The 26,057-nt window shown below is 38.6% G+C and overlaps 1 protein-coding gene across 2 annotated transcripts; it reads left to right on the forward strand.

The window, feature by feature from the left end:
* Positions 1–681: 681 nt before the first annotated feature.
* Positions 682–19,133, forward strand: ZNF875 (zinc finger protein 875). 2 transcript variants are annotated; one of them, XM_081217558.1, is made up of 5 exons: positions 682–768; positions 1,120–1,208; positions 8,889–9,015; positions 9,451–9,546; positions 16,686–19,133. In XM_081217558.1, the coding sequence occupies exons 2-5, from the start codon at positions 1,176–1,178 to the stop codon at positions 18,368–18,370; spliced, it is 1,941 nt and encodes a 646-aa protein (XP_081073684.1). In that variant the 5' UTR covers positions 682–768; positions 1,120–1,175; the 3' UTR covers positions 18,371–19,133. The 2 variants fall into 2 exon arrangements, with proteins under 2 accessions (XP_081073684.1, XP_081073685.1); XM_081217559.1 differs by having other exon boundaries at positions 16,689–19,133.
* The last annotated feature ends 6,924 nt before the right edge of the window (positions 19,134–26,057 follow it).

Below are 26,057 nucleotides of genomic sequence, written 5' to 3' on the forward strand. Positions count from 1 at the left end.
GGGCACACCAGACGAAAGCCACTCCCACCGCCATTCCAAGTTGGCCCAAGCCAATCCCGCTCTCTCCGAAAACAGCCTTGGTGTTCCCTGTCTATACTGGCGCCCCCTCCCAACCTCGGGGACGTAAAGCTGGTGTCGCTCCTATCTGGGAGTCCCAACAGAGCATCACCCCGCTTCCCCACCCTCCAAGTGCTTTACTCTGAACCGCGCCCACATCGGCCCGCCTCTGGTCCAGCCCGTGCCGACCCTGGCTTCAGCTCCGGGAAGGGGACACCAGTGGAGACTTGGGTGGGGAAGCTTAGCTCCCCCGCGCCGCTGAAGGTCAGTGCGCACAGTCTGGTCACCCGCCGCCGCAACACCGGGTTGCAGGACCACATTTCCTAGACTTCTCGGGAGTGTCCGCGACGCTCTCGTGGCCTGCAGATCTCATTGGCCCTCGGCGGAGAAACTGGTGAACCTCATGGTCTGCGCACCTTAACAACGGGCTCCTAAATTTGGCTGTGTAAGAGATGCAGATGTGAGAGTCACCCTGCGATGGAGAAGCCCACGCCCTCCTCCTCTCCATCCCAAGACTACACTCTCCAGAGGCCTCTGCGGCTACTTCCGCCCTCCCTTCCGCTCGCCCCTTACCGTGAGGAGTTGGCGTAACAGGAACACTTCCGGTCGGTGGAGTCCGCCCATTGGGCTGGTTGGTAACGGGTTAGACAACTGTATTCGGGTCCTTCTCACACCTCTGCTCTTGGTTCCCGAGCTTCATCCTCAGGATAGGTAACGTGCACCCCGCGTTCCGTGAGTGCCCAGTAGTCACTGCCTCGTCCACTCAGCACGTCCCCATGCTTGTCTCGGTTTTACTCACGAGGACACAGTCTGCCTTAGGGACAAACCCTTACTCCGCTGCTGGGGGATATGGGCTTCACTGTCTGGCTAGAGCTTGGGGCTGAGCTTGAGGGTGCTCGGTCACCCTGGGCCCTTTCTTCAGGCGTCTAGATGGGAATTGGCTTGTGGTGGTGAATTCTCTGACACTCCCAATCCCCAGTAGTGGGGCTCTGGAGCACACCCCACCTGCACCCGGAGGGGTTTTCCAACTAGGCATGCTCTTATTTCTCTTCACATCCTCAGATCTGCCTTCTGAGACTTTGCCCTTCTTCAGGGAGAGCACTCAGGAGATCAGGAAAATGGCCACGGGGCTCCTGAAAGCCAAAAAAGAGGTGAGAATTTCCATAAAATTTCATCTTGGCTGTCATGAATCCATTCCCTTTTCTTGCTCTGGAGGCTGCCTTGTTGGTATTGGGCAAAGCTTTTTCCTGGTCCTGGAGGAGTGGCTTACATGGAGTTTGCCTCAACATTTCTTTCTGCTCCATCCATACTTCAGTCATCCTCGAAGTAGTTAATTGTGAACAACACACATGGAGCAATTTAAATAAAAATACAGGGACATCCAGGCTTAATTGTCCAGTGGTAAAGATGAAAGGCAGGGACAGCAGAGTAGACTGTGGCCTGAAGTGGCTGGGGAGGACTTCCAGGAGAAGTAGGGCTGTTTGAACTACCCCTGCGAGTCTGGTAAATTGGAGAGTTGGTGAAGACATACCAGTGGGAGGGCAAGAAGAATGGTTAGTCTGAGGCTGGGCCACTGGGCACACTGCCCTTAACACAGTGTGGGAAGATCATATTTTAGGTTGATTTTTAAATAATGTACTGGTGAAGATACAGACGATCTTGACCAGTACATGATATAGTCTGACCTGAATTTTACATTTGAGAGCCTTTTCAGCATCTGGCAATGGAGATTTCACCAAAAATTCTGGATGGCTTGCCTCTCAGAAAATAAACTCTACTTTGGTGTCAGGGAATTTGAGCTGAACAGTGTCTGCATCATTTGCACAGTTCCTGCAGAGTCTATTTGCTGTAGTTTCCACACTATCCTCCATACTGAGGTTGAAACCATTGAAATCTAACGTTTTGCCTGTCTCTCTCATTTTTATTACCTGCCTAGCCCCTGAAGGATTTATTTTCCACCTCTGAGTCTGGGTGGCCAGGTTGAGTGCCAGGCTGAGGAGTGTAGACTTTTTCTTTGAGTAAAATGGATTTTGAAGGATGTTGAGAAGGGATTTGACATAGGAAATAAGAGCTATAGGCATATAGGAACTTAAGGGGAAACTTTCTAACCCCTGAGAATGGTGACTATGATGAGTTTGACTTAATTGAATGTGACTGATATTTATTGAGCACCAACACAGTTGCCAGGCTTGTTTACTATCATTTTTGATATGCACTAACTTGGTTATTTCAGATCTGCCTTCATTGTCTTGATTTCTTATTTTTTTAAATAAATTTATTTATTTTAATTATTTATTTTTGGCTGAGTTGGGTCCTCATTGCTGTGCATGGGCTCTCTCTAGTTGCGGCGAGCAGGGGCTGCTCCTCGCCGTGGTGCGCGGGCCCCTCATTGTGGTTTCTCTTGTTGCGGAGCATGGGCTCTAGAGCGCAGGCTCAGTAGCTGTGGCACACGGGCTTAGTTGCTCCGCGGCATGTGAGATCCTCCCGGACCAGGGGTCGAACCCGTGTCCCCTACATTGGCAGGCGGATTCTTAACCACTGCACCACCAGGGAAGCCTTCTTGATTTATTCTTAATCCTGGTCTCCATGTTAGAGATTTACAATTTCCTAGGCATTATCAGAACAACTTTGAGAGTTCTGCATTTCTCATTTATAAAAGATTATATTCATCTGGAAAGTGTTAGTACCAAGAATGCATAGGAAATCTGGGGCATTTCCTAAGGTAACATTGAATCTTTTGTGTGTACTTTCTTCACCACTCATAATATTACTGGGGAAGCATTCTGATTTTCTAGGAAAAGCCAGAAGTTTGTGTGAGCTGACTTTTCCTGCCCTTAATACTTTAAAAAAGAACAAAGAAAAAAAAGCATTATGAAAACTTGACCAAATTGCACAGGCATTTGAACTGATAAATTGTTTAAGATGAAACCTCTGTGCCTAGAGGAGTACCTGGCACACATGATATGTTTGGTGCGTGGAGGAACCACACCTTAAAGAAATTAATTTGAAGGAACTAATAAGTAACAAGGGAGTTTCTGTTTGTTTTGATATGTTATTTGGGGCATGTAATTAACCACATATTTCAGGGGGTTTGAGGAGGATTTCCAGGTACTCTAATATGCATGACATCTGAATTACACAAAACAATTTAAGAAAATATACAGTAGGATATTAGCTATCACTGCCTGAGAGGGTAAAGTAGAATTTGTAACAAATGAGTTGGGCTGGCAGGCACATGATGTTACTAATTCTTAGTATTTTCTCCTTGATTCCATTGAACAAATTTGCTGAATGTTTACTGTTTGCAGAACTCTTGATAGATTACATTCAGTGATGTGTAAAGCACAGCTTGCACACTTATGAGTCTTGCATTTTATTTTTAGATTTCTTTATTATTGGGATTTGGTTAATTTTATATACATACACACACACACACACACACCCCTACATACATACATTTTGATAGACCTTAATGATAAGATCGTATTGTATTAAAGCTAGTGACATTATATCTACTCAGACCCATTTGTTAATAGATGAAGGAACCACCAACATTTATCCAACTGAAAGCGATTTCTACAATAGTGCTTTGAGTGAATGATCCAATCCACTAGTTCTCAATTTGGGGGAACATTTAGCTTGTTCCCAATATTTAACTGTTGCAAATAATGCTTCTGTGATCAGCTTTGTGCATGAAATTCTTTTATAGATTTGTATTTATTCTCAAAACTAAAATATGACAAGGTGAGTAGAAATAAATATTTTGAAGCAGTGAGCACTCACACCAGTTGGAGCTTTGGAACCCTGCTTGTTCTAAGACATGTGATCCTATCAATTATTTCTTCCTTTTTTGAGATTCCCTTCTTCCATCACCATGTTTCACTTTACATTGTGCAGTTTTTTTTGTTTTTGTTACACTGTGCAGTGTTACATTCCCAGGGTAGACCTCCCAGGGTAGACCTGCCAGTGCACATCTTCTTCTTCTGTCATGTGAATGTTCACAATAATGTCCTGATTTGTTTCCCCGTGTTGATATGTTCCTTTGCTACCCATTGCATCTGTAATCCTCACGTCCCCCAAACATTACAGTAACATCACTTTTCTGTTCAGAAGTCTTCCTTCAGTGTCTCAACAACAGTGTCTTAGATATTCAGGGCAGTCTTCACTTCAAATGTGTTATGTTTATGACATCATGTTCTGATTATTCATTCTGAAAATGTGTTTATTGCCAGCACAGTGGAGTAATCTCATATACACCTTTAATTTAGATTAAATTCACTTTTTAGGCACTTGGCTGGAGAAAGAGAGAAAAATAACTATTCAAGTCATTCGAATAAATCTATCCTCTATCACCTAATGACTTCATGCCTGGGAGGCAGTGAGAAATGGGAGGACTGAATCTGTTGCTGTCTGAATCTCTCTAAGGAGTTTGTGACAGCATGAGCATCTTGGCAATCAATTAACTTTGATCTCAAGGTTAATATTACTTGCAAAGTATTTTTCATATAACATGACTCCTTTATCAATGTATAGGTTAGCCTTTGCTTCATAACACACTACCCAAAACTTACTGACTTAAAACAAAATAATTTAGGGACCTCCCTGGTGGTCCAGTGGTTAAGACTCTGTGCTCCCAATGCAGGGGGCCTGGGTTTCATCCCTGGTCAGGGAACTAGATCCCGCATGCTGCAACAAAAGTTCCCGCATATCGCAACTAAAATATCCCGCACGCTGCAACGAAGATCTCACACGCGGCAACGAAGATCCCAAGTGCTGCAACTAAGACCCGGTGTAGCCAAATAAATAAATAAATAAATATTTAAAAAGAAAACCAAAATAATTTATTAGCACACAATTTGATAGGTCAGCATTTTGATCTGGGCACAGATGGATGTTTTGCAGGTTTCACTTGTGCTCTTGTTGCTGCAGTCAGCTGGTGGTTTGACTGGGGCTGGGTGACTATCCATGCATGACAGTTACCAAGCTGGTTGTCTTAGGTGTGTTGGTTTTTCTTGGTTCTTTTCCATGTAGGCTTGGGTTTGTTCTAGAGACTCTGCTTAGGCTTGATCAAATGATGGTCTTGGGTTTCCCTACACAGCAAGAGAGAGGACAACCCCAGTGGACAAGCATGTTTTAAGCCCCAGCTCGTGTTACGTTTGCTAATGTCCCTTTGATCAAAGCAAGGCACATAGCCAAGTGCAGAGTTGTGGAAGGGACTAACACAAGGGTGTAGATATAGGGAGACATTATACAGTGGGGTTCATTACTGTAACTACCCTCTGGTCCCAGTGATCCATGTCCTTCCCTTGTGCAAGATAAACTCACCCCCCTCCCAGGATCCCCAGAAGTTTCATCCTCAAAGTCCAGTATCATATGCATATCAGTCTGGATGTGGCTAAGGCTTCTTCAGTGAAACTCCTTTTGAGTCAGAGATGTATACTAAAAAGACAATTTATTTGTTTCCCTCTACGCCCAACTACCCACCTAGCACACAGTGGTGAGACATGGACAGGAAAACTGCAATATACACTCCCATTCAAAAAGAGGAGGAGTTGGAGGCACATAGGAGGCCTCTTCATTTTGAACTGTCTCCAGCCCTTTTAGTAAAGCTGATATGACTTCTTTAGAGTATATATATATATTTTTTAATTTATTTTATTTTATTTATATATTTTTGGCTGTGTTGGGTCTTCGTTGCTCTGTGGACTTCCCCTAGTTGCGGCGAGCAGAGGCTACTCTTTGTTGCAGTGCGTGGGCTTCTCATTGTAGTGTCTTCTCTTGTTGCAGAGCATGGGCTCTAGGCACGTGGTCTTCAGTAGTTGTGGGGCACAGGCTCAGTAGTTGTGGCTCATGGGCTGTAGAGCGCACTCTCAGTAGTTGTGGCTTACGGGCTTAGTTGCTCTGTGGCATGTGGGATCTTCCCGGGCCAGGGCTCGAACCCATGTTCCCTGCATTGGCAGGCAGAGTCTTAACCACTGTGCCACCAGGAAAACCCTGATATGACTTCTTTAAAAACTCTTTGGGTTTCCCATGTATCAGATTATATTACTCTATTAAACAAAAAGCTACAATCACATTTCCTTTCCAGATAGGCCTCTCATCTTTGGGCAGGGTGTCAGTGCTGTGGGACAATACCTGTAAGAATCTCAGAAGCCCTTTTGTCTACTAGGCATCACCTTAACAATTTCAGAGGTCATAATGTTTGGGTCTTTTAGCCAAACTCTTGATCTTTACCCTGAGGCCATTTCTTATTTTGAGACTCTTGCTGGCTGGAGAGACTGGAGATGTAAAACAGTTTTATTTTCCAACCCAGCAAGTCCTTGCTTGTCTATATTTCCTCTAAATTATGCTTGCGAACTCCTTAGTTGCTTCTTTAATTCTTCCGTTTCTATACATTATCATGTATAGAAGCTAGCTAGAAGCATCCAACTGAAGCTTTTAACAGGCTTTCAGGAGATCTGTTTAGTCAGGTGTGAAAATTCATTAGGTATTTTTTCTTTATTCTAAATTAGTCCCCCAGACTGCTAGCTGTGTTGCTACTCAGTGGGAGAGGTTTGAAATGGATCATCCAGTTAGTGTTTACCATACCCTCCCTACATGCATGGGTCTCAGACAAAGAAACCATGAATCTTTCTAGAGCTGCAGGAATACCAGTTGTATTAAACTTGTTGAAGTAATGTAGGTTGGTCTGTAACATAGCTCCTTTGTCAGAGATTTTCAAGGTATGTGTGGGTGTGTTTATTCTGAGGAGGATCTATGAGATCAGATCACTACAGGGACTGGGCAGGAACTTGAATGAGTGAATAGTCTTTTTCTCTCTAACATTTAATTATGAACAGCTTCAAACATAAAGAAAAGAATACAAAGACTTGTACATTGACATTCACATACCCACCACCTAGATTCAGTAATGAGTATTTTGCAACACGTGCTTTACCACCTGTCTATTCACATGTGTAGTCCTCTACCATCAGTTCAAGGGTAGTATTCAAATATTGCCTTAAATGCACAGTAGAGGACAGAGTTTTATATTCCTTTGACCTTTCAGACTCTCTGTAGGCTGCTACAACCTGCCTGCTCTCTTTCCCAACTAGCCACTTTTCATTCTTTATTCCCTCCCATCTCACATGCCTTGTCTGGAGTACCTGGCCTTCCTCGCTCCTTCATCCTTTGAATCCTGCCTAGCCTATAAGACCAAGATCATACTGCCCTCTCATGAAAGCATTTCTGATCTCTGTATCCTACAGTGACCTCTCCCTCTCCAGATTCCTCTGACCCAGTGATTTGCAACCATGACTATACATAGGAGCCCTTAAAAGTATAAAAGCCTTATCCCTGAAGAGTCTGATTTTATTGATTTGTGGTGGGACCCAGGAATCCGTAATTTAAAACACCACACAGAGAATTCCCTGGCGGCCCAGTGGTTAGGACTTGGCATTTTCACTGCCGAGGGCGTGGGTTCAGTCCCTGGTTGGGGAACTAAGATCCTGCAAGCTGCGCGGCACGGACAAAAACAAAACAAAAACCAAAAAAACAAACAAAAGAAAACCTCACCACACACTGTGTGGAGCAGTCAGTTGTCTGAGTCCTTACATTTATCAACTCATCTGATCCTCAGCACAACCTGGGAGATAAGCACTGTTATTCTTAGTTCAGAGAAGAAGAAACTGAGGTGCTGAGAAGTTAACTAATTTGCCTAAGGGTACACTAGTTGGGGACAGGTAGGTTCCAAATCCAGGCAGAGTGTTTTGAATCCAGGCTCTTCACCACCATCCACTTCCATTCCTCAGGCCTGAGCAGCGCAAGTGGCAGTGTGAGGGAGGGGAAGGAGTGAGCCCTGCCTGAAGTATACATAGTGGTGGGTTATTCATCCCCTGCCCCAGAGGCTGAACTGCTTCATGTAGAACATAAATGCTTAGACCAAGTAGTCTCTGAAATTCTTCAAACTCAGTAAGAGGATTATTCTTTTAATGTAGTGTGTATGATGTCTTCCTCCTCTTCCTGCTTAGATTTAAAGCTCCCAATGTGAAAGAACTTTTGCTTTTATCCCCCATAGCAGTGAGCCTAGCATGTTGACAGTGATAGGTGCACAATGATGCTGGCTGGACAGAGATGGGAGAGTAATGGTCTTTGAACTATTGGCACGAAGGTCATGTATGGGAGGAGAAAAATTCTTTTCTTCATTGGCTGTAAATTAGACAAAAGACATATTTACAAGAGAAAAACAATCGGAAATTTATTAACATGTGCATCATGCATACACATGGGAGTACTCAGTGATGGGTAACTCAAAAGGGGTGGTTAGAACTTGAGCTTATATAGCATCTTAACAAAACAGCAATAACTTTAGAGAAGTGACAAGACAAAGGAAAAGACTTTGAGTTTCTAGGCAGCAAATTGTGGGAAGGTTAATAATATATGGGGGAACTAATGGAAGATAAAGGCTAGTTAGTAAAGGTTTGCTATGTAGATTTCTCTGGTGCCTATCCCTGGGCTGATAAGGGTCTAGAGTTGTATCTGGTGATTAATTTCTGTCCTCCTGGTAGAGAGGGGAAGGGGGACACCTTTGCAAATTTATGTCCTGCTTTTAGGCAAATGGGAGAGGGCAGAGAGCTTTTCTTGTGTCTGCTTATTAATTGCCTTCAGCTCAAAATAATCCTTATGCCAAAGTGGCATATTTTAGAGTGGTATATTCTGTTACCCTTTATTCATCATCCATAGTAAGGTCTAGAAGTCTTCTCTACCTCCTCAGGGATGCCTTTTTATCTCTCATCCTGAGGTGTGGACAAGGCAGACTCCTGGATGAGCAGAGGTGTGTTTTGTGTTAAAAGGCATTCGTGGTGTTCGGGGATGTGGCTGTGGACTTCACCCAGGAGGAATGGAGGTTGTTGAGCCCTGCTCAGAGGACCTTGCACAGGGAGGTGATGCTGGAGACTTACAACCACTTGGTCTCACTAGGTAAGAATGGCTTCCCATAGCACTTAAAGTCTGGCTCAAAGTATTTTCTGTATGTCACGAAGAAAGGCTACTCACAAAGCAGCTTTGTCTTAGGGTTGGGCTTCAAAACAAAAATTTACCTTTTTCCTCAGGTGGATCTGGATTCAGTAGAGTTGAAAGCAGGTAGATTTATTCATATTGTGTATGCCACTCTGCATTTTTTTTTCTTACTTTATCTTGCCCCAAACCCAGGAGATTTTCATTCACCATGTTAATATGCTGTTTTTCTGATTGGAGTCACCTTTTCTTACTCAACCCTTCTACTGCAGAGAGTTCACTATTCATAGGTCCTCTGTATCACCCTCTGGGTTTCCCTCTCCATTTTGTCTTTGAGTTCTGGAATGGCCCCTTGAGCTCATAACCAAGAGTCTCCTTTTTTTCTTTCCTTATGAGCAGAAATTCCATTTTCCAAACCAAAACTCATTTCTCAGCTGGAGCGAGGGGAAGAGCCCTGGATAGAGGAGAGGCAACGTCTGCTGAGTCTCTGTTCAGGTGAGTGTGACACAGAGTAGTTGGAACCGTCTGCAGCATGGCAGGTAGGGAAAGATGAAGCATCTCTCAGGTACTGGGAGGAAGCTCTTTTGTAGGCCCCTAGGTCCCTGGTAAGGCTGCCTGGCATGACCTCTTTTCCAGAATATCATCTGCAGTTAAGGGAGGGACTTTCCTGGTTTCTTTGTCACTTCCCTCCACCAGGAAGCCTCCCTTCCTCTCACTTGGCATTGTTTTCCGCGGGGGATACTTGTGACCAGTTCAGTCTGCTGCCATTTTCAGAAGTGGGCTTCATCCTATTTATTTTTGACTTGATGTTTGGAAATTACTTCAAAATTACAGAAAATGAGCAAAAATATAGTACAAAGAACATTCTTATGTCCTCTACACATACACATATATGTATAAATATATATGGCATATATATTTTTATAAAATGGCATCATAAAATCACCTACTAATATTTCACCCAGTTTGCTTTATCATTGGCTTGTGTGTCTCTTGTGTGCGTGCTCTCCCTTCTCCCTCCACCATACGTATGTGTATGTATTTATGTATATGTTTATGTATATATATTTGTGTGTGTGTATATATGTAGATTCATATGTGGATGTATGTTAAAAGATTTTCTAAGAATGGTGATATTCTCATATAACCACAGTACAGTTATCAACTTCAGTAAACTTAACTTCAACACAATAATTTTATCTAATACCTATCATCTACCTCTCATAATTGTCAGTAGACACAGTAATATTTTTTCCTCTCCAGAACATGACCCAGTAGTGCATTTATGTGGCATATCTATTTAGTCTCTCTTAATACAGACCATTTCAATAACCTCTCTTTAGAAGAATACAGTTCCACAGCTCCTTTTTTAACAGCTTCATTTAGTTATAACTTATATACCATAATCTACTTACTGTAAGTGTACAGTTCAATTATTTTGAGTAAACATTCCATCACTCTAAAAAGTTGCCTTGTGCCCATTTGCATCTGTTTCTCCTCCCATTTGAGCTCCAGGAAACCAATGATATGCTGTCTGTATAGATTTGCTGTTTCTGGACATTTTATATAAATGGTATCATAAAATATATATTTGTCTTTGTATCTGGCTTCAATACATAATGTTTGAGGTTCAGCATAATGTTTTTGAGGTTCATCCATGTTGCAGCATGTACTGGTAATTCATTCCTTTTTATTGCCATATAATATTCCATTGTATTGATATGCCACATTTTGTCTAGCTGTTCACAGGTTGATGTGAATTGGATTGTCCACTTTTTGGTTATTGTGAATAGTGCTGCTAGGAATAGTCATGTACCAGTCTTGATGTGGATATATGTTTTCATTTCTCTTGGGTAGATAACTAAGAGTAGACTTTCTGGATTGTATGGTATGTTTATGTTTAACCTTTTAAGAAACTGCATAATTATTTTCCCAAGTAGCTGTACATTTCTATTAGCATTTATGTTTTACATTTCTATTATGTTTATATTTTCTATTTTTGCATTTTCTAGTAGCAGTGTTTTAGAGTGTCAGTTTCTCTACATCCTTGCCAGCATTGGAATTGTCTCTAATTTTGATTACAGACATTCTAGTGGGTGTGTAGTGGTATTGCATTGTGGTTTAATTTGTATTTCCCTAATGACTGATAATGTTAATCTTTTCATGTGCTTATTAACCATTTGCATATCTTCTTTGGTGAAATAGCTACTCAGTTCTTTTGCCCATTTTTAAGTTGGATTGTGTGTCTTCTTTTTGTGTTGTAAGAATTTTTCATATATTCTAGACACAAGTCCTATATCAGATACAGGATTTTCAATTATTTTCAACTATGAAATGAAGTTTCAGAAAAAAGACAAGTCTGTGGATTGTCTTTTCATTCTCTTAATGGTGTCTTTTCAACCATAAAGGTTTAAAATTTTGATGATGTTCAATTTAACAATTTTCTAATGGATTGTGCTTTTTGTGGTGTAACTACGAAGTTTGCTTAACTTGAGGCCACATAGATTTTCTTCTTTGGTTTCTTCTAGAAGTTTTATATTTTTAGCTTTTACACTTAGGGCTGTGATCCATTTTTAGTTAATTTTTATGTGTCATGTAGGTGAAAGTCTAGATTTATTTTCTTGCATGTGAATATTCAGTTGTCCTGGCAGTATTTGTTAAAAATAGTATGCTTGATGTAGAAAATGGACTTGAGGACATGGAGAGGGGGAAGGGTAAGCTGGGATGAAGTGAGAGAGTGGCATGGACATATATACACTACCAAATGTAAGATAGATAGCTAGTGGGAAGCGGCCACATAGCACAGGGAGATCAGCTCGGTGCTTTGTGACCACCTGGAGGGGTGGGATAGGGAGGGAAAGAGGGAGACGCAAGAGGGAGGAGATGTGGAGATGTGTGTATATGTGTGGCTGATTCACTTTGTTATAGAGCAGAAACTAACACACCATTGTGGGGCAGTTGTGCTCCAATGAGGCTGTTAAGGCAAAAAAAAAAATAGTATGCTTTCCCTCATTCAATTGCCATGGCTCCTTTGTCGAAAATCAGTTGACTGTAAATGATTCATTTCTGGACTCCTAATTTTGTTCCATTGATCTCTATGTTTCTTCATATGACAACAGCACACTATCTTCATTACTGGGGTCTTATATTAAGTTTTGAGGTTGAAGAGTGTAAATACTCTAACTTTTTCAAAATTATTTTGGCTATTCTATGTTTTTTGAATTGGCACATAAATTTTGGGGTCAGATTGTCAATTTCTACAAAACAAAACAAGCTTACTCTCGTTTTGATAGGGTTTGCATTGAATTTATCAATCAATTTAGGGAGAATCACTGTTTTAATAATAGAGTCTTTAATTTATGGTTGTCTATTTAGGACTTTAATTTTTCTCAGCAATGTTTTAAAATGTTCACCTTACATGTCTTGTAATACTTGTGTCAAATTTATTCCTCGTTATTTTATTATTATCTATGTTATTGTGAATGGTATTGTTTTCTTAATTTCATTTGTGGAATGTTCATTGCTAGTATGTAGAAATACAATTGATTTTTGTATTTGAGCTTTTATCATATTACCTTACTAAATACAGTGATTACTTATTGTCTCTTTATTGAGGATACCTTGGAATTTTGTACGTCCTGGATCATATAATCTGTGAACAAAAGAGAGGTTTACTTCTTCCTTTCCAATTTAGATGTCTTTAACTTCTCCTCTTCCTTGTTCTTCTACTGCCCTCCTTTAGCCTTTTGGCTAGAACTTCCAGTGCAGTGTAGAATGGAGTTGTTGATAACAGACATTCTTGTCTGGTTTCTGAACTTAGAGGAAAATATTCAGTCTTTTATCATTAAATATGATGTTAGCTGTAGGTTTTATATAGATGCCCTTTATCAGGTTGAGGAAGTTCCATTCAATTCCTAGTTTGTGGAGTATTTTTATTAAGAATGGGTATTGGATTTTGTTAGATATTTCTGCATCTGTTGAGATGTTCATGTAGTTTTTGTCTTTATTTTGTTAGTGTGGTTGGTGTATTGCATTAATTGATTTTCTGATGTTAAATGAGCTTTACATTCCTGGAATAAGTCCTACTTTATTATAATGTATAATTCTTTTTGACTTCCTGCTGGATTTAGTTTGCTAATATTTTGTTAAGGATTTTTTTCACCTCTGTTCATGAAGGGTATTTATCTGTATTTTACTTTCTTTTTGATATCTTTGTCTGCTCTGGTATCAGGATAATGACTACATACAATGAGTGGTGAAATTTTCTCTCCTCTATTTTCTGTAAGAACTTGTGAAGAATTTGTATCATTTCTTCTTAAAATATTGCTTAGAATCCCCCAGTGAAGACACTTGAACAAGGGCTTGTCTTTGTGTGAAGACTTTTAATTACTAATTCAATCTTGTTACTTATTACAGGTCTATTCAGATACTCTAGTTTTTATTGAGTTAGTTTTGGTAGTTTGTGTTTTTCTAGAATTTTTCGGTTTTGCCTTTGTTGTCCAATTATTGGCATAAAGTTGTTTATACTACTTTTAATTCTTCTAGTTTCTGTGAGGTCAGTAATGATGTTCCCTCTTTCTTTCTTGATTTGGTAATTTCTGTCTTCTCGATTTTTTCTTGTTCACTCTAGCTAAAGATTGTTCAATTTTGTTGATCTCTTCAAAAATCAACTTTTAATTTCATTGATTTTCTCTACTCATTCTGGTTTTCTATTTGATTAATTTTTTATAAATGTGTATTATTTCTTCTGCTTATTTATTAATTTGCTCTTTTTGTAATTTCTTAAGATAGAAGCTTAGACAGTTGATTTGAAACCATTCTTCTTCCTTAACGCAGGCATTTAAAGCTATGAATCTCTCTGATCACTTCTTTAGCTACATCCCATAAATTTTATTATGCTGGGTTTTGTTTTCATTCTGTTCAAAATATGTTTCAATTTCTCTTCTGATTTCTTCTCTGTCCCTGAGTTACTTAGAGGTATCTTGTTTAATTTCTACATATTTGTGGATTTTCCATCTTTCTTTCATTTGTTGATTTCTAATTTCACTCCTTTGTGGTAGAAAAACATGCTTTATATAACTTTAGTATTTTTAAGTTTATGGATATTTGTTTTTTGGCCTAGCATGTGATCTGTTCTGAAGAATGGTCTATGTGCACTTAAAAAGAATATGCATTCTGCAGTCATTGGATGGAATGTTCCATACATATCAGTTTGGTCAAGTTGGTTTATTAAGTTTTCTGTATCCCTGGAGATTTTCTGTCTAGTTGTTTCTATTACTGAGAATAGAATAGTGAAATGTACAATTATTGTTGAATTATCTAATTCTTCTTTTAGTTCTGTAAGTTTTTGTTTCATGTATTTTGGGGCTCTGTTTTTAGTTGTGGATACCTGTATAATTGTTTTACTTTTCTGATTTATTGCCCTTTTGTCTTTATGAAATACCTCTCTTTTTGTCTAGCAATAATCCTTGTCTTGAAATCTATTTTGTCTACTATTAATATAGTAGCCATTCCAATTCCCTTGTGATTACTGTTTGCATGGTATATCTTTTTTCATCCTTTTAACCTACTTGTGTTTTTGGATCCAGAATGTATCCCTTGTAAATTGCACATTGTTTGATATTGCTTTTTTAATCTAGTGGGATAATCTCTGCCTTTTGTTCGGAGTGTTCTGTTTGTTCATATTTAATATAATTATTGATATGGTTTAAATCTGCCATTTTGCTATTTATTTTTAATATGTCTCATGTCTTTATTTCTCTAGCCCCTTTTATGGCATATTGTTTTTATTTAAGTGTACTATTTTCATATCACTCTTGATTTTAAATTTGTTTTGGAGTTATTTCTTAATGCTGCTCTAGGAAATAAAATATGCACCTTAATTTATCACAGTCTACCTCTAATTAATACTAACTTAGTTCCAGTAAAATATGTATACATATATTATAAAGCCCACAATATTGTGTTATGTTTATTGCCTTTTATAATAGTTTTTTGTGTTTTAGAGAAATTAAGAGGAAAATATACATATGTTATCTTTTATATTTACCCACATATTTACCAGTTTCAGTGGCCTTCATTTCTTTCTTTTCTTTTCTTTTTCTTTGGTCCTGCTGCGTGGCATGCAGGATCTTAGTTCCCTGACCAGGGATCAATCCTGCGCCCCCCACAGTGAAAGCATGGAGTCTTAACCACTGCACTGCCAGGGACGTCCCTCGGTGGCCCTCATTTCTTCTTGTGGATTTGAGTTATTGTCTCGTGTCATTTCTTTTCAACCTGAAGGACTTACTGAGTATTTCTTATAAGGCATGTTTGCTATCAACAGATAGTCTGAGTACTTGTTAATCTGAGAATATCTTTATATCAATTTCTCTTTTTTTTTTGGCTGCATTATGTGGCTTGTGGGATTGTGGGATTTTAGTTCCCTGACCAGGGATTGAACCTGGGCCCTCAGCAGTGAGAGCCTGGAGTCCTAATCACTGGACCTCCAGGGAATTCCCTCAATTTCACTTTTGAAGCATAGTTATGTGAGAATAGAATTCTTCATAGATAGAAGTCTTTTCTCTTTTATTTCAGCACCTTAAATACATTATTCCGCTGCCTTCTGGTCTCCATTGTCTCTGATGAGAAGTTAGCACTAGTCATATTGTTTTTCCCCTTGTACATGTAGAGTCATTTTTCCTTTGCTGTTTTCAAGATTTCCTTTTTGTCTTTCTTTTTCTGATAGTCAACATTTTGGCTATGATGTGTCTAGCTAGGATCTCTTTGTGTTTATTTTGGGGTTTGTTGAGCTTCTTGGATCTGTAGATTGTTTTTCATCTAATTTGGAAGTTCTTTTTTTTTAATTTGGAACTTTTTAAGCCATAATTTCTTCAGATTTTTTTCCTGCTCTTTTCTCTCTGTCTTCTCCTTCCTAAGTTACCATTACACATAGGTTTGGTTTACCTGATGGTATCTTACAGGTTTCTGGGCTCTTTGTTTTTCTTCAGTCTTTCTTTAACTCTGTTCTTCTGTTTTAGGTAATTTCTATTGATTTATCTTCAGGTTCACTGGTTCTGTTACAAAGTCATATATGTTGTGGTATCTCTCTAGTAACGTTGTAATTTTATTTATTTTATTTTTTAATTTCACAATTTCCTTTTGTTTCTTATTAATAGTTTCTATTCTTTATTGAGATTCTCCATTTTAAGTTGTTATCATTCTTACCTTTAATTTTTCACACATTGTTTTCTTTAGTTCTTTGAATATATTCATAGTATCAGCTTTGAAGTCTTTTTTTTTTTTTTCCCTGTACCAGCATCTGGGCCCACTCATCAACAGTTTCTATTGGCTGCAATTTTTTCCCTAGGTATGTGTCACTCTTTCCTGTTTCTTTGAAAACTGGATATTTTAGATATTATATTGTAGCCATACAAAAAACAGGTTGCAGGCTGGATTTGGCCCACTGAGCAGGTTTACTGTTTCCTACAATAAAAATGTAAAGCATACAATGTGAAATAAAAAATAGATCTTGGGAAGTATGGCTGAATAGGAGACAGCTTGTGATGTGAACATATGAATGACCAGTGGGCAAAGCAAAATGGCCTAGGCAGCCCTACCTATGACTTCTTTGACTAAAACCATTCTTTATTCAGCAGGATCAAAGCTAGAAATTCAACCTTGTCCCTCCTGTCCTCTGGCATTCTCTAGTCAGCAAGCCCTCAGCCAACATGTGTGGCTCAGTCATCTCCCTCAGTTTTTCTCAAGTTTATGTGCAGGAAATCATCTCCATTCAGGGAAACAATATTCAGAAGATCAGAAACAGCAGCAGGAGCAACTCATTGATCAAACCTGCTCAAGCAACAAAGCAGAAATTCAAGAGAGAGAAGAAGATTCCAAGCTTTTGTTTGGGAGAGTAAATAAAAGCAGCACTTCAAAGGCATTCCCCAGAACCCTGGAAGAACAGCCAGTAAGGTCCAAGGAAGACAACACAGTGGTGGACATAGTGCCCAGCCCTGCCCAGAGGACAAACCTTGAGGAAACAGACAAAATATTACATGGTTTAGAAGTCTCAGGATTTGGAGCAATCAAATATGGAGAGTTTGGGCTAGGCTTTATCAAGGAGTCAAACCAGCTCAGCCTCCAGAAGACACACACAGGGGAGACCCCTTACATGTACACTGAGTGGGGACAAAGCTTTAGCAGTATGTCAGTCCTCATCAAAAACCAGAAGACACACTCTGGGGAAAAGCCTTATGTGTGCAGGGAATGTGGACGAGGCTTTACTTGGAAGTCAAACCTCATCACACACCAGAGGACACACTCAGAGGAGAAACCGTATGTGTGCAAGGAGTGTGGACGAGGCTTTACTTGGAAATCAAACCTCTTCACACATCAGAGGACACACTCAGGGGTCAAGCCTTATGTGTGCAAGGAATGTGGGCAGAGCTTTAGCCTAAAGTCAAACCTCATCACACACCAGAGGGCACACTCTGGGGAGAAGCCTTACATTTGCAAGGAATGTGGACATGGCTTTCGCCAGCATTCACACCTCATCAGACATAAGAGGACACATTCAGGAGAGAAGCCTTATGTTTGCAGGGAGTGTGAGCAAGGCTTTAGCCAGAAGTCACACCTCATTAGACACTTAAGGACACACACAGGAGAGAAACCTTATGTGTGCACAGAATGTGGGCGTCACTTTAGCTGGAAATCAAACCTCAAGACACACCAGAGGACGCACTCAGGAGTTAGACCTTATGTGTGCCTGGAATGTGGGCAGTGCTTTAGCCTGAAGTCAAACCTCAACAAACACCAGAGGTCACACACAGGGGAGAAGCCATTTGTATGCAGGGAGTGTGGGAGAGCCTTTACCCGGAAATCAACCCTCATCACACACCAGAGGACACACTCAGGGGAGAAGCCATTTGTATGCACAGAGTGTGGACGAGGCTTTAATGATAAGTCAACCCTCATCTCACACCAGAGGACACATTCAGGGGAAAAGCCTTTCATATGCAGGGAGTGTGGTAGAAAGTTTAGCCAAAAGCCAAACCTGTTTAGGCACAAGAGGGCACACTCAGGGAGTATACCCTTTGTGTGCAGGGAGTGTGGACAAGGCTTTTGTGATAAGTTAACTCTCATTACACACCAGAGGGCACACTCGGGGGGGAAGTCTCATGTATGCAGGGAGTGTGGGCAAGGCTTTAGCCGGCAGTCGCACCTTATTAGACATCAGAGGATCCATTCAGGAGAGAAGCCTTATATTTGTTGGAAGTGTGGGCGAGGCTTTAGTCGGAAATCAAACCTCATCAGACATCAGAGGACACACTCAGGATAGAAACCTTGTGTGAACAAGTAGTGAAACCTTTAGCCAGTAGTCACACTGCACGAGACACCAGAAGTCCCACCCAGGGCTGTAGCTTTAGTAATAAGTCAGCCATTGCCAGACACTAAAGTAGAGACATCTTATGTGTGATGGGAGTGATCACGAGACTAATGGTAAGGGTCAACATCTCCAATCCACCTGAAGGAGAATTGCTGGCCCATTTTCAGGGGCTCTGACTTTCCCTAGCGGGGATGGTAGGTTGTGGAAGGTCTCTCAGGTAACTTGATGGAGAGAGTAGGTTGAAATTAGAGAATAGTAGGTTAAGTAGGTTGAAATTAGAGAATTGACACTATCCCAATATCATTTCCCAAGTATACTTGAACACTCCTTCCATAGTAACCTGGATGTTACAAAAACAGCAATTCTAGAGTCCATCTCTTGATGTCTGTCTTACCTTCTGAGAACAAGAGACAGAAACCATGGCTGATTTAATCTTGGTTCCACAGAGCATGACCCAGCAGAGTCAGCTTCAGGGAGAGTTTGGAAAATGGTCAACTCATAGGGACAGAGATAGTGCTTGGGTAGAAGGTTTTATTATACAAAAGGCTGACAGGTAAGAAAGATTGTAGGTATCCTAGCTCTAAGTTTGGGAAGAGGTGTCCATTTTTGGAGATATCGTATCTTTGCTTGCTTCCTGGGGCTGTCTCTGGTTTTCAGGTTGAATCCATACTGAAAATGTTTTTGTTGACTAGTGTTTTTAGACTAGAAATGTACTATGTAGTGTTATGAAGAAAATATGTACACATATACAGAAATACAAAATGAAATTACTTTCTATTCTTCTTTGAGTTACCATACAGCATCCCATTAGTAATTATTTGGTTTAAATTTTTCCAACCATTGTAAAATATACTACTTTTTCGGTTGAGAATACTCTTTTTGAAAATGGCAGTGTCCCACAAATTCATTTAGAGTCGTTTCCCAAGGCCCAGTTTTTTTTCATGAAACTTGACTAAATGACTGTGAATTTTATTTGGAAAATAAGTTTTCTAAGAACAGGGAGGAAAATATAGAAATTGTATAATAACTTATCTTTTTATCTCTGTACAGGTATTTAGAATAAATTTGAAAACATAGAAGAAAGTATATGAGTATTTAGAAAGTGGTGATGTAGGATTTAAAGTACAATACTCAGTGGTTGGGTCATTGGCTTTCAGTTTAGGGAAAAAATAAACATAGGTCCCAAAGTCTCGATATCCAAAGGAGTTAGAGTTAGGGAATCACTATCTCAAATAATGTGAGGTGTAAGAGTCATAATTTTTGTTCAAAATCTAAGTTTGAGTGGAGTGAGCAGAACCTGGTTAAAAATTATGAAGTACTATCTTTTTTTTTTTTTTTTTTTGCTGTACATGGACCTCTCACTGTTGTGGCCTCTCCCGTTGTAGAGCACAGGCTCCGGACGTGCAGGCTCAGTGGCCATGGCTCACGGGCCCAGCCGCTCCGCCGCATGTGGGATCTTCCCGGACTGGGGCACGAACCCGTGTCCCCTGCATCGGCAGGCTGACTCTCAACCACTGTGCCACCAGGGAAGCCCTGAAATACTATCTTAAATGGAGCAGCTGGCATGGCCTGCCCTTCTTAGCCTTCCCCATGGTAAATCCTGGCCTCATGCTCTTACATTTTCTCAACAGAAAAATAACTTTTGAGTTTTAATCTCTTTAAGTCTTAGAACTTAATTACTCTTTTCCATAAAATCATGTCACAAAAATAAATATTCCAAAATTAAACATGTACCTTTCACCAGTTTTTTGGCTTTCAGAAGGAATATTTCAGTTTTCCGTGTAATTGCCTCATAAAAATAAAAGATTTTGCCTTAAATTGTTTAAAACTCTCAACAAGAAAAAAATAGAGCACTGCTGGTATATGAAGATTTAAGTAGATTCAAAGAGATTTAAACTCTGGGAAACATTTCTATGGAGCAGTAACCAAACAGAAAGATCTGGAAATGTTCTGAGAAATAGGTAGAAAGAAGTCCCATCCTTTGACCCTGCCCAAGCCCACCTCTACTGATTCTTAAGCCCACATCAGGCCCTCTGCTCAGAACCTCTCAGAAGAGACAGAATTAGGACAGGTAACCTGAGTTGTCTGCCTGGGCCTAGCATTAAAATCTGTGTGCAAATTTGGAAACTGATTAGGAGGCAAACACCACATGGTATTCAGTCTTGGAGGTTTTTTTTGTTTTGTCTTTCAATCTGTGTCTGGACTATCCATCCACTAGTGCCCCATATTTCATAACCTGAGGTGACAGCTCTAGATGTTTAAAACAGACAGAAAATGTGCCCCAGAGCAACCACTGCCCATCCTACCAATCCTATGGTAAGTAGTAGACTATACTGCAGAAAATTTTGAAGAAAAGATGATGAACAGTATGAAACAATGAATATTGCTTCAAATCCGCTAAGCCTGTTATGGTCACCATTGAAATGTTCCATTTTAAAAGGGGTAGCAGTAAATTCTAATGTAATTGTTTCATTTAATTCTAATTCTAATTTATTATTATGGATCAGTGGTTCCCTAAGTATGGTCAGAGGATGTTTGGGGGCCCTTTCACGTGATCTGCATGGTCAAAACAAATTTCATTATAACACTAGGACATTACTTGCTTTTTTCTGTTGTGCTGAAATTTGCGTTGATGGTGCACAAACAATCGTGGAGAAAACTTCTGGGCTTCTAACATGAATCAAGGCAGTGTCACCAAACTGTACTACTAGTATTATTGTATTTTTTACCACCCCCTACTGTGGTAAAAAAAAATGCAAGTTCTGCTTAAGAATGTTCTTCATAAAAAAGGAAAAATTAATTTTGTTAAATCTTGACCTTTGGGTACAACATTTTAAAATTATACTGTTAGGGCTTCCCTGGTGGCGCAGTGGTTGAGAGTCCGCCTGCCGATGCAGAGGACATGGGTTCGTACCCCGGTCCGGGAAGATCCCACATGCTGCAGAGCGGCTGGGCCCGTGAGCCATGGCCACTGAGCCTGCACGTCCGGAGCCTGTGCTCCACAACGGGAGAGGCCACAACAGTGAGAGGCCTGTGTACCACAAAAAATAAAACTAAAAAAATAATAAAATTACACTGTTAATTTTGAGATAACTAGATTCACACACAGTTGCAGGAAATTATATAGGGAGATCCCATGTACTCTTTACTCACTTTACTCCAATGGTAATGTCTTACAAAATTATACTATAATATCACAACCACGATATTAAAATTGATATGTACACATCTTTTAAAAACTCTACGTGATGAAAAGAGAAATACACGTAAAGTCCTTCATGCTGAAGTATGAAGTTGTTTCAAGGAAGTGCACTTCAATGATTGATTTGTGAGCTGAACCAGCTACCTTTTTCTGGACACCAATTTTATTTGAAAGATTAGCTGACAAATTTTGAACAAGGTGACTCAGACTTGGATATTTGGTAGACATTTGTAAAAAAATGAAGTGATTTTTTAAAACAATAAAGAAAACTGACAGTAATTTTGTTAATTTGACTTTCAAGCAAAAAATTAGAATATTGAAAAACAAGTTATCTGCCACCAAGAACTTGACAGTTTCCCAATACTCCTTTGTGATGAGATTGGTGATGATTTTAATAAATGTGATTTTATAATACCATATAATGAAATATGTTGATGGAAGATTTGCCTAATTTACTGAACCAATATTTTCCAATTAGTACATAATGCTACAAAATCATCTGTGGGTATATTAAAGTATAAGACAGACAAATGGATTTCAAGAGATAAAAGCCAGATTCCACATTATAAGTAACCTTTAATAAATTACTACTTGTTCATTTTTGCTGTATTATCAAAGGATAATGCTGACAATTACCTGAAAAGGCTATTAAAACACTCCTCCATTTTCTAACTCTATGTCAGGCCAGATTTTATTTATGTCAACAGGTTAAGTGCAGGAGCACATATAAAATACCAGCTATATTCTATTAAGCTGGACATTAAAGAGATTTGCAAAAATATAAAACAATGCCACTCTTCTCACTTTTTTTTTTATGGTGGAAAATGTTCACACCCAAGTGAAAGTGAAACACTTTACTTTTCCCCTTTATGTGTGTTGTTTCTAGATGTTTATGATCTGTAACCCACACTGAAAATACGACACACACACACACATCAGAAAAAAAGTTACATGTTATAATACCTAACATACTATTAACATTTATGCTTTATATAATTTAAACTAGGCATAGAAGAAACAAATGCAAAGAAAATACTTAACACCTACTGACATATAAACCTACAATCTGATGTATGCTGATCTATCTAGACAGAACACAAACTTGGGGCATATTCACTTCTAGAACTAAATGATATGATTATTAATCTTCATGCTTTTGGCTATGTCTCTTCCTGACTATACTTGGCAATTATTTTTTTCTATTTTTTAAGTCAAAGAAGCAGCTTTTAATCATTTCTTCAGTGTGTCTTTTTATTTTATATTTTGTTAATTTCAGTTACTATTTACTAATCTCAAGCTAATTTCTTTTTACTGTATTGACTTTTCAAGCTTATTTAATCATAATTTGGTTTATTTATCTTTTTACTGTTCTGAAATTCAATTCATTTCTAAGTGGCATATTTTCATTTTTATTTTCTCTTTTAGACAAGAATTACTGTTTCAAAGAGTGCTTACAAATGGCTAGATGGACATATTCATTTTTACAATATCCTAGTATTTAGCTTTTTATTTTGTAGCATTGTAATCAATGTATTTTATGATTTCTTCCATTTTAATTCATAAAGTTCAGTTTTGAATGTGATTAAGCTCTGTATCGTAAAGCAAGTATTTAATGTGTGAGTGTGTGTATATCTATTTTAATAATACGCCAGAATTAATATAAACAGTTATAAAATTTGGTATTTTTCTATATAGTTATTTTATTCTGTTGTTTTATATTAATCTGTATTTTTATTTTATTTTATTTATATTATGTGTTTAACACATGTAAAATTAAATCTGTAATATAAATGTAGGTATAAATATTATTAATAGAACAAATGCCATTGTGTTCACCCCAGCAGAAGAAATAAGCCTTAATTATTTTTAAAAACTTAGTACTTCCATTTCTGTAAGTGATATAATAAATTTATGATCATGTTAGGAAGCATTTCTTCATGTATTTCAATCAAATTTTGCTTAACATATTTCAAAGCTGTTTTATTTAGACCTGTAGAAATTAATAACATTTCTTCCTGATGAATTTTTCCCTTTTAAAACCCATTCAGTGCTTCTAATTAGTCTGCTCTCAATATTGTTGCACTTGCCTTTTTTGGTAGTATTTACTTTTCTCAATTCTTTGTTTTCCTCTTGATACTCTTATTTTGTGAATAGAGTGTCCTATTCAACATAGTGCTGGAAGCCATAGTCAGAAACAATTAGGTACAAAAGAGAAATAAAAGGCATCTAAATTGGAAAGGAAAAAGTAAAACTATCTCTGTTTGCAAACATCATTCTATACACAGAAAATCCAGGTGAATCCACAAAGAAACTACTAAGCCTAATAAGTTCAGCAAAGCTACAGAATACAAGATGAACACACAAAAATCAGTTGTATTTTACATATATATATATATATAACTGAACCACTTTGCTGCATACCAGAAACTAACACAACATTGTAAACCAACTATACTTTAAAAAGTTGTATTTTCATACACCACCGATGAACCATCAGAAAAGGAAATTGAGAAAACATCCCATTTACAACAGAATCAAAAAGAATAAAATACCTAAGAATAAATTTAATGAAAGATGTGAAAAGACTTGTACACTGAAAACTATAAAGCTTAAAAGAAAAAAAAACCTACAAAACTATATAATTTGAGAAGACCGCAATAAATGTAAACATATGCCATGTCCATGGATTGGAAGACTTACAATTGGTAAGGTGTCAATACTACCCAAAGAGATCTACATATTCACTTCAATTCCTATCAAAATTCTGATGGCCTTTTTGACTAAAATAGAAAAGCTAGTCCCCATATTTATGAAATTGAAAGGGGACTGAAGTAGCCAAAACAATACTGGGAAAGAAAAGCAAAGTTGTAGGACTCCCGCTTCCTGATATCAAAACTAATTACAAAGGTACAGTAATCAAGAGTGTGGTACTGGCATAAACATAAACATAGGCAAACAGAATAGGATTGAGAGCCCCATTAATAAACCTAAACTTCCATGGCCAATAGAATTTTGATAAATGTGCCAAAACCATTTAATGGGGAAAGAACAGTCTGTTACACACATGATGGGACAAATGGATAACCTAATGCAGAAAAATGAAGTTGAACCCCTACCTTAGTCTACATACAAACATTAATTCAAAATAGATCAACAACTTAAATATAAGAGCTAAGTTGTAAAATTATTAGAAGAAAACAGGAATAAATCTTCATGACCTTCTATTTGGCAGTAGATTCTTGGATTTGACACCAAACATATGAGCAAAAAATAAAAAGATAAATTGGACTTCATAAAAATTAAAAATTTGTGCATCAGAGGATATTAAGAAAGTGAAAGAACAACCTACAGAATGGTAGAAAATATCTGCAAATCATATATCTGATAAGGATTTAGTATCCAGAGTATACAAAGAATTCTTACTGCTCAGAACAACGACAACAACAACAAAAAAAATCCCACAATTTTAAAATGGGCAAAGGTCTTGGGAAGACACTTCTCCAAAGAATATATACCAATGGCCAAAACGCATTTAAAAACATTCATCGCCTGTGCTCCACAACGGGAGAGGCCACAACAGTGAGAGGCCCACGTACCGTAAAAAAAAAAAAAAACATTCATCATCATTGGTCATTAAGGAAAGGCAAATCAAAACCACAGTAAGATACCACTTCACACTTATTAGGATAGCTGTAATAAACAAATAAAAGATGAGAATAACAAGTGTTGACAAGGATGTGGAAAATTGGGAACCTTCATTGTTGGTGGCACAATGTAAAATCGTGTGGCTACTGTGGAAAACAGTTCGGCAATTCCTCAAAAATGAAACATAGAACCATATTACCCAGCAAATCCATTCCTAGGTACATACCCAAAAGAATGGAAACAAGTACTCAAAAAATACTTGTTCATGAATATTCATAGGAGCACTATACACAGTAGCCAAAAGGTGGAAAGAGCCCAAATGTCCATCAACAGATGAATGGATAAACAAGTTATAGCAGATACATACAATGGAATATTATTCAGCCACAAAATGGAGTGAAGTACTGTACTGATACGTGCTACAACTTAAATGAATTTCAAAAACATTTTGCTGAGTGAAAGAAGCCAAAAGAAAAGGTCACATATTGTATGATTCCTTTTATATGAAGTATCCAAAATAAGCAAATCCATAGACAGAAAGCAGGTTAATGTCTACCTGGGAATGGGAGAGGGGGAATGGATAGTGATTACTTAGTCGGTATGGGGTATTCTGAGGTGATGAAAAATTTGAAACTAAGATAGTTTCATAACGTGAATGCATTAAATGCCACCAAACTGTACTTTTTAAAATGGTTAATTTTATGTTAATTTTTTTTTTTTTTTTGCAGTACGCGGGCCTCTCACTGTTGTGGCCTCTCCCGTTGCGGAGCACAGGCTCCGGACGCGCAGGCT

The sequence above is a fragment of the Mesoplodon bidens genome (genome assembly GCF_964165515.1).
Source record: "Mesoplodon bidens genome assembly, chromosome: 18".
Taxonomy (NCBI): Eukaryota; Metazoa; Chordata; class Mammalia; order Artiodactyla; family Ziphiidae; genus Mesoplodon; species Mesoplodon bidens.

What these genes read in the sequence shown, in the direction of transcription:
- ZNF875 (XM_081217558.1), top strand. Translation starts at nt 1,176, where the DNA reads ATGGCCACGGGGCTCCTGAAAGCCAAAAAAGAG. An exon ending in TCCTGAAAGCCAAAAAAGAG is followed by an intron (nt 1,209 to 8,888) that starts GTGAGAATTTCC and finishes TTGTGTTAAAAG; the next exon opens with GCATTCGTGGTGTTCGGGGA. An exon ending in TCTGCTGAGTCTCTGTTCAG is followed by an intron (nt 9,547 to 16,685) that starts GTGAGTGTGACA and finishes TTCTTTATTCAG; the next exon opens with CAGGATCAAAGCTAGAAATT.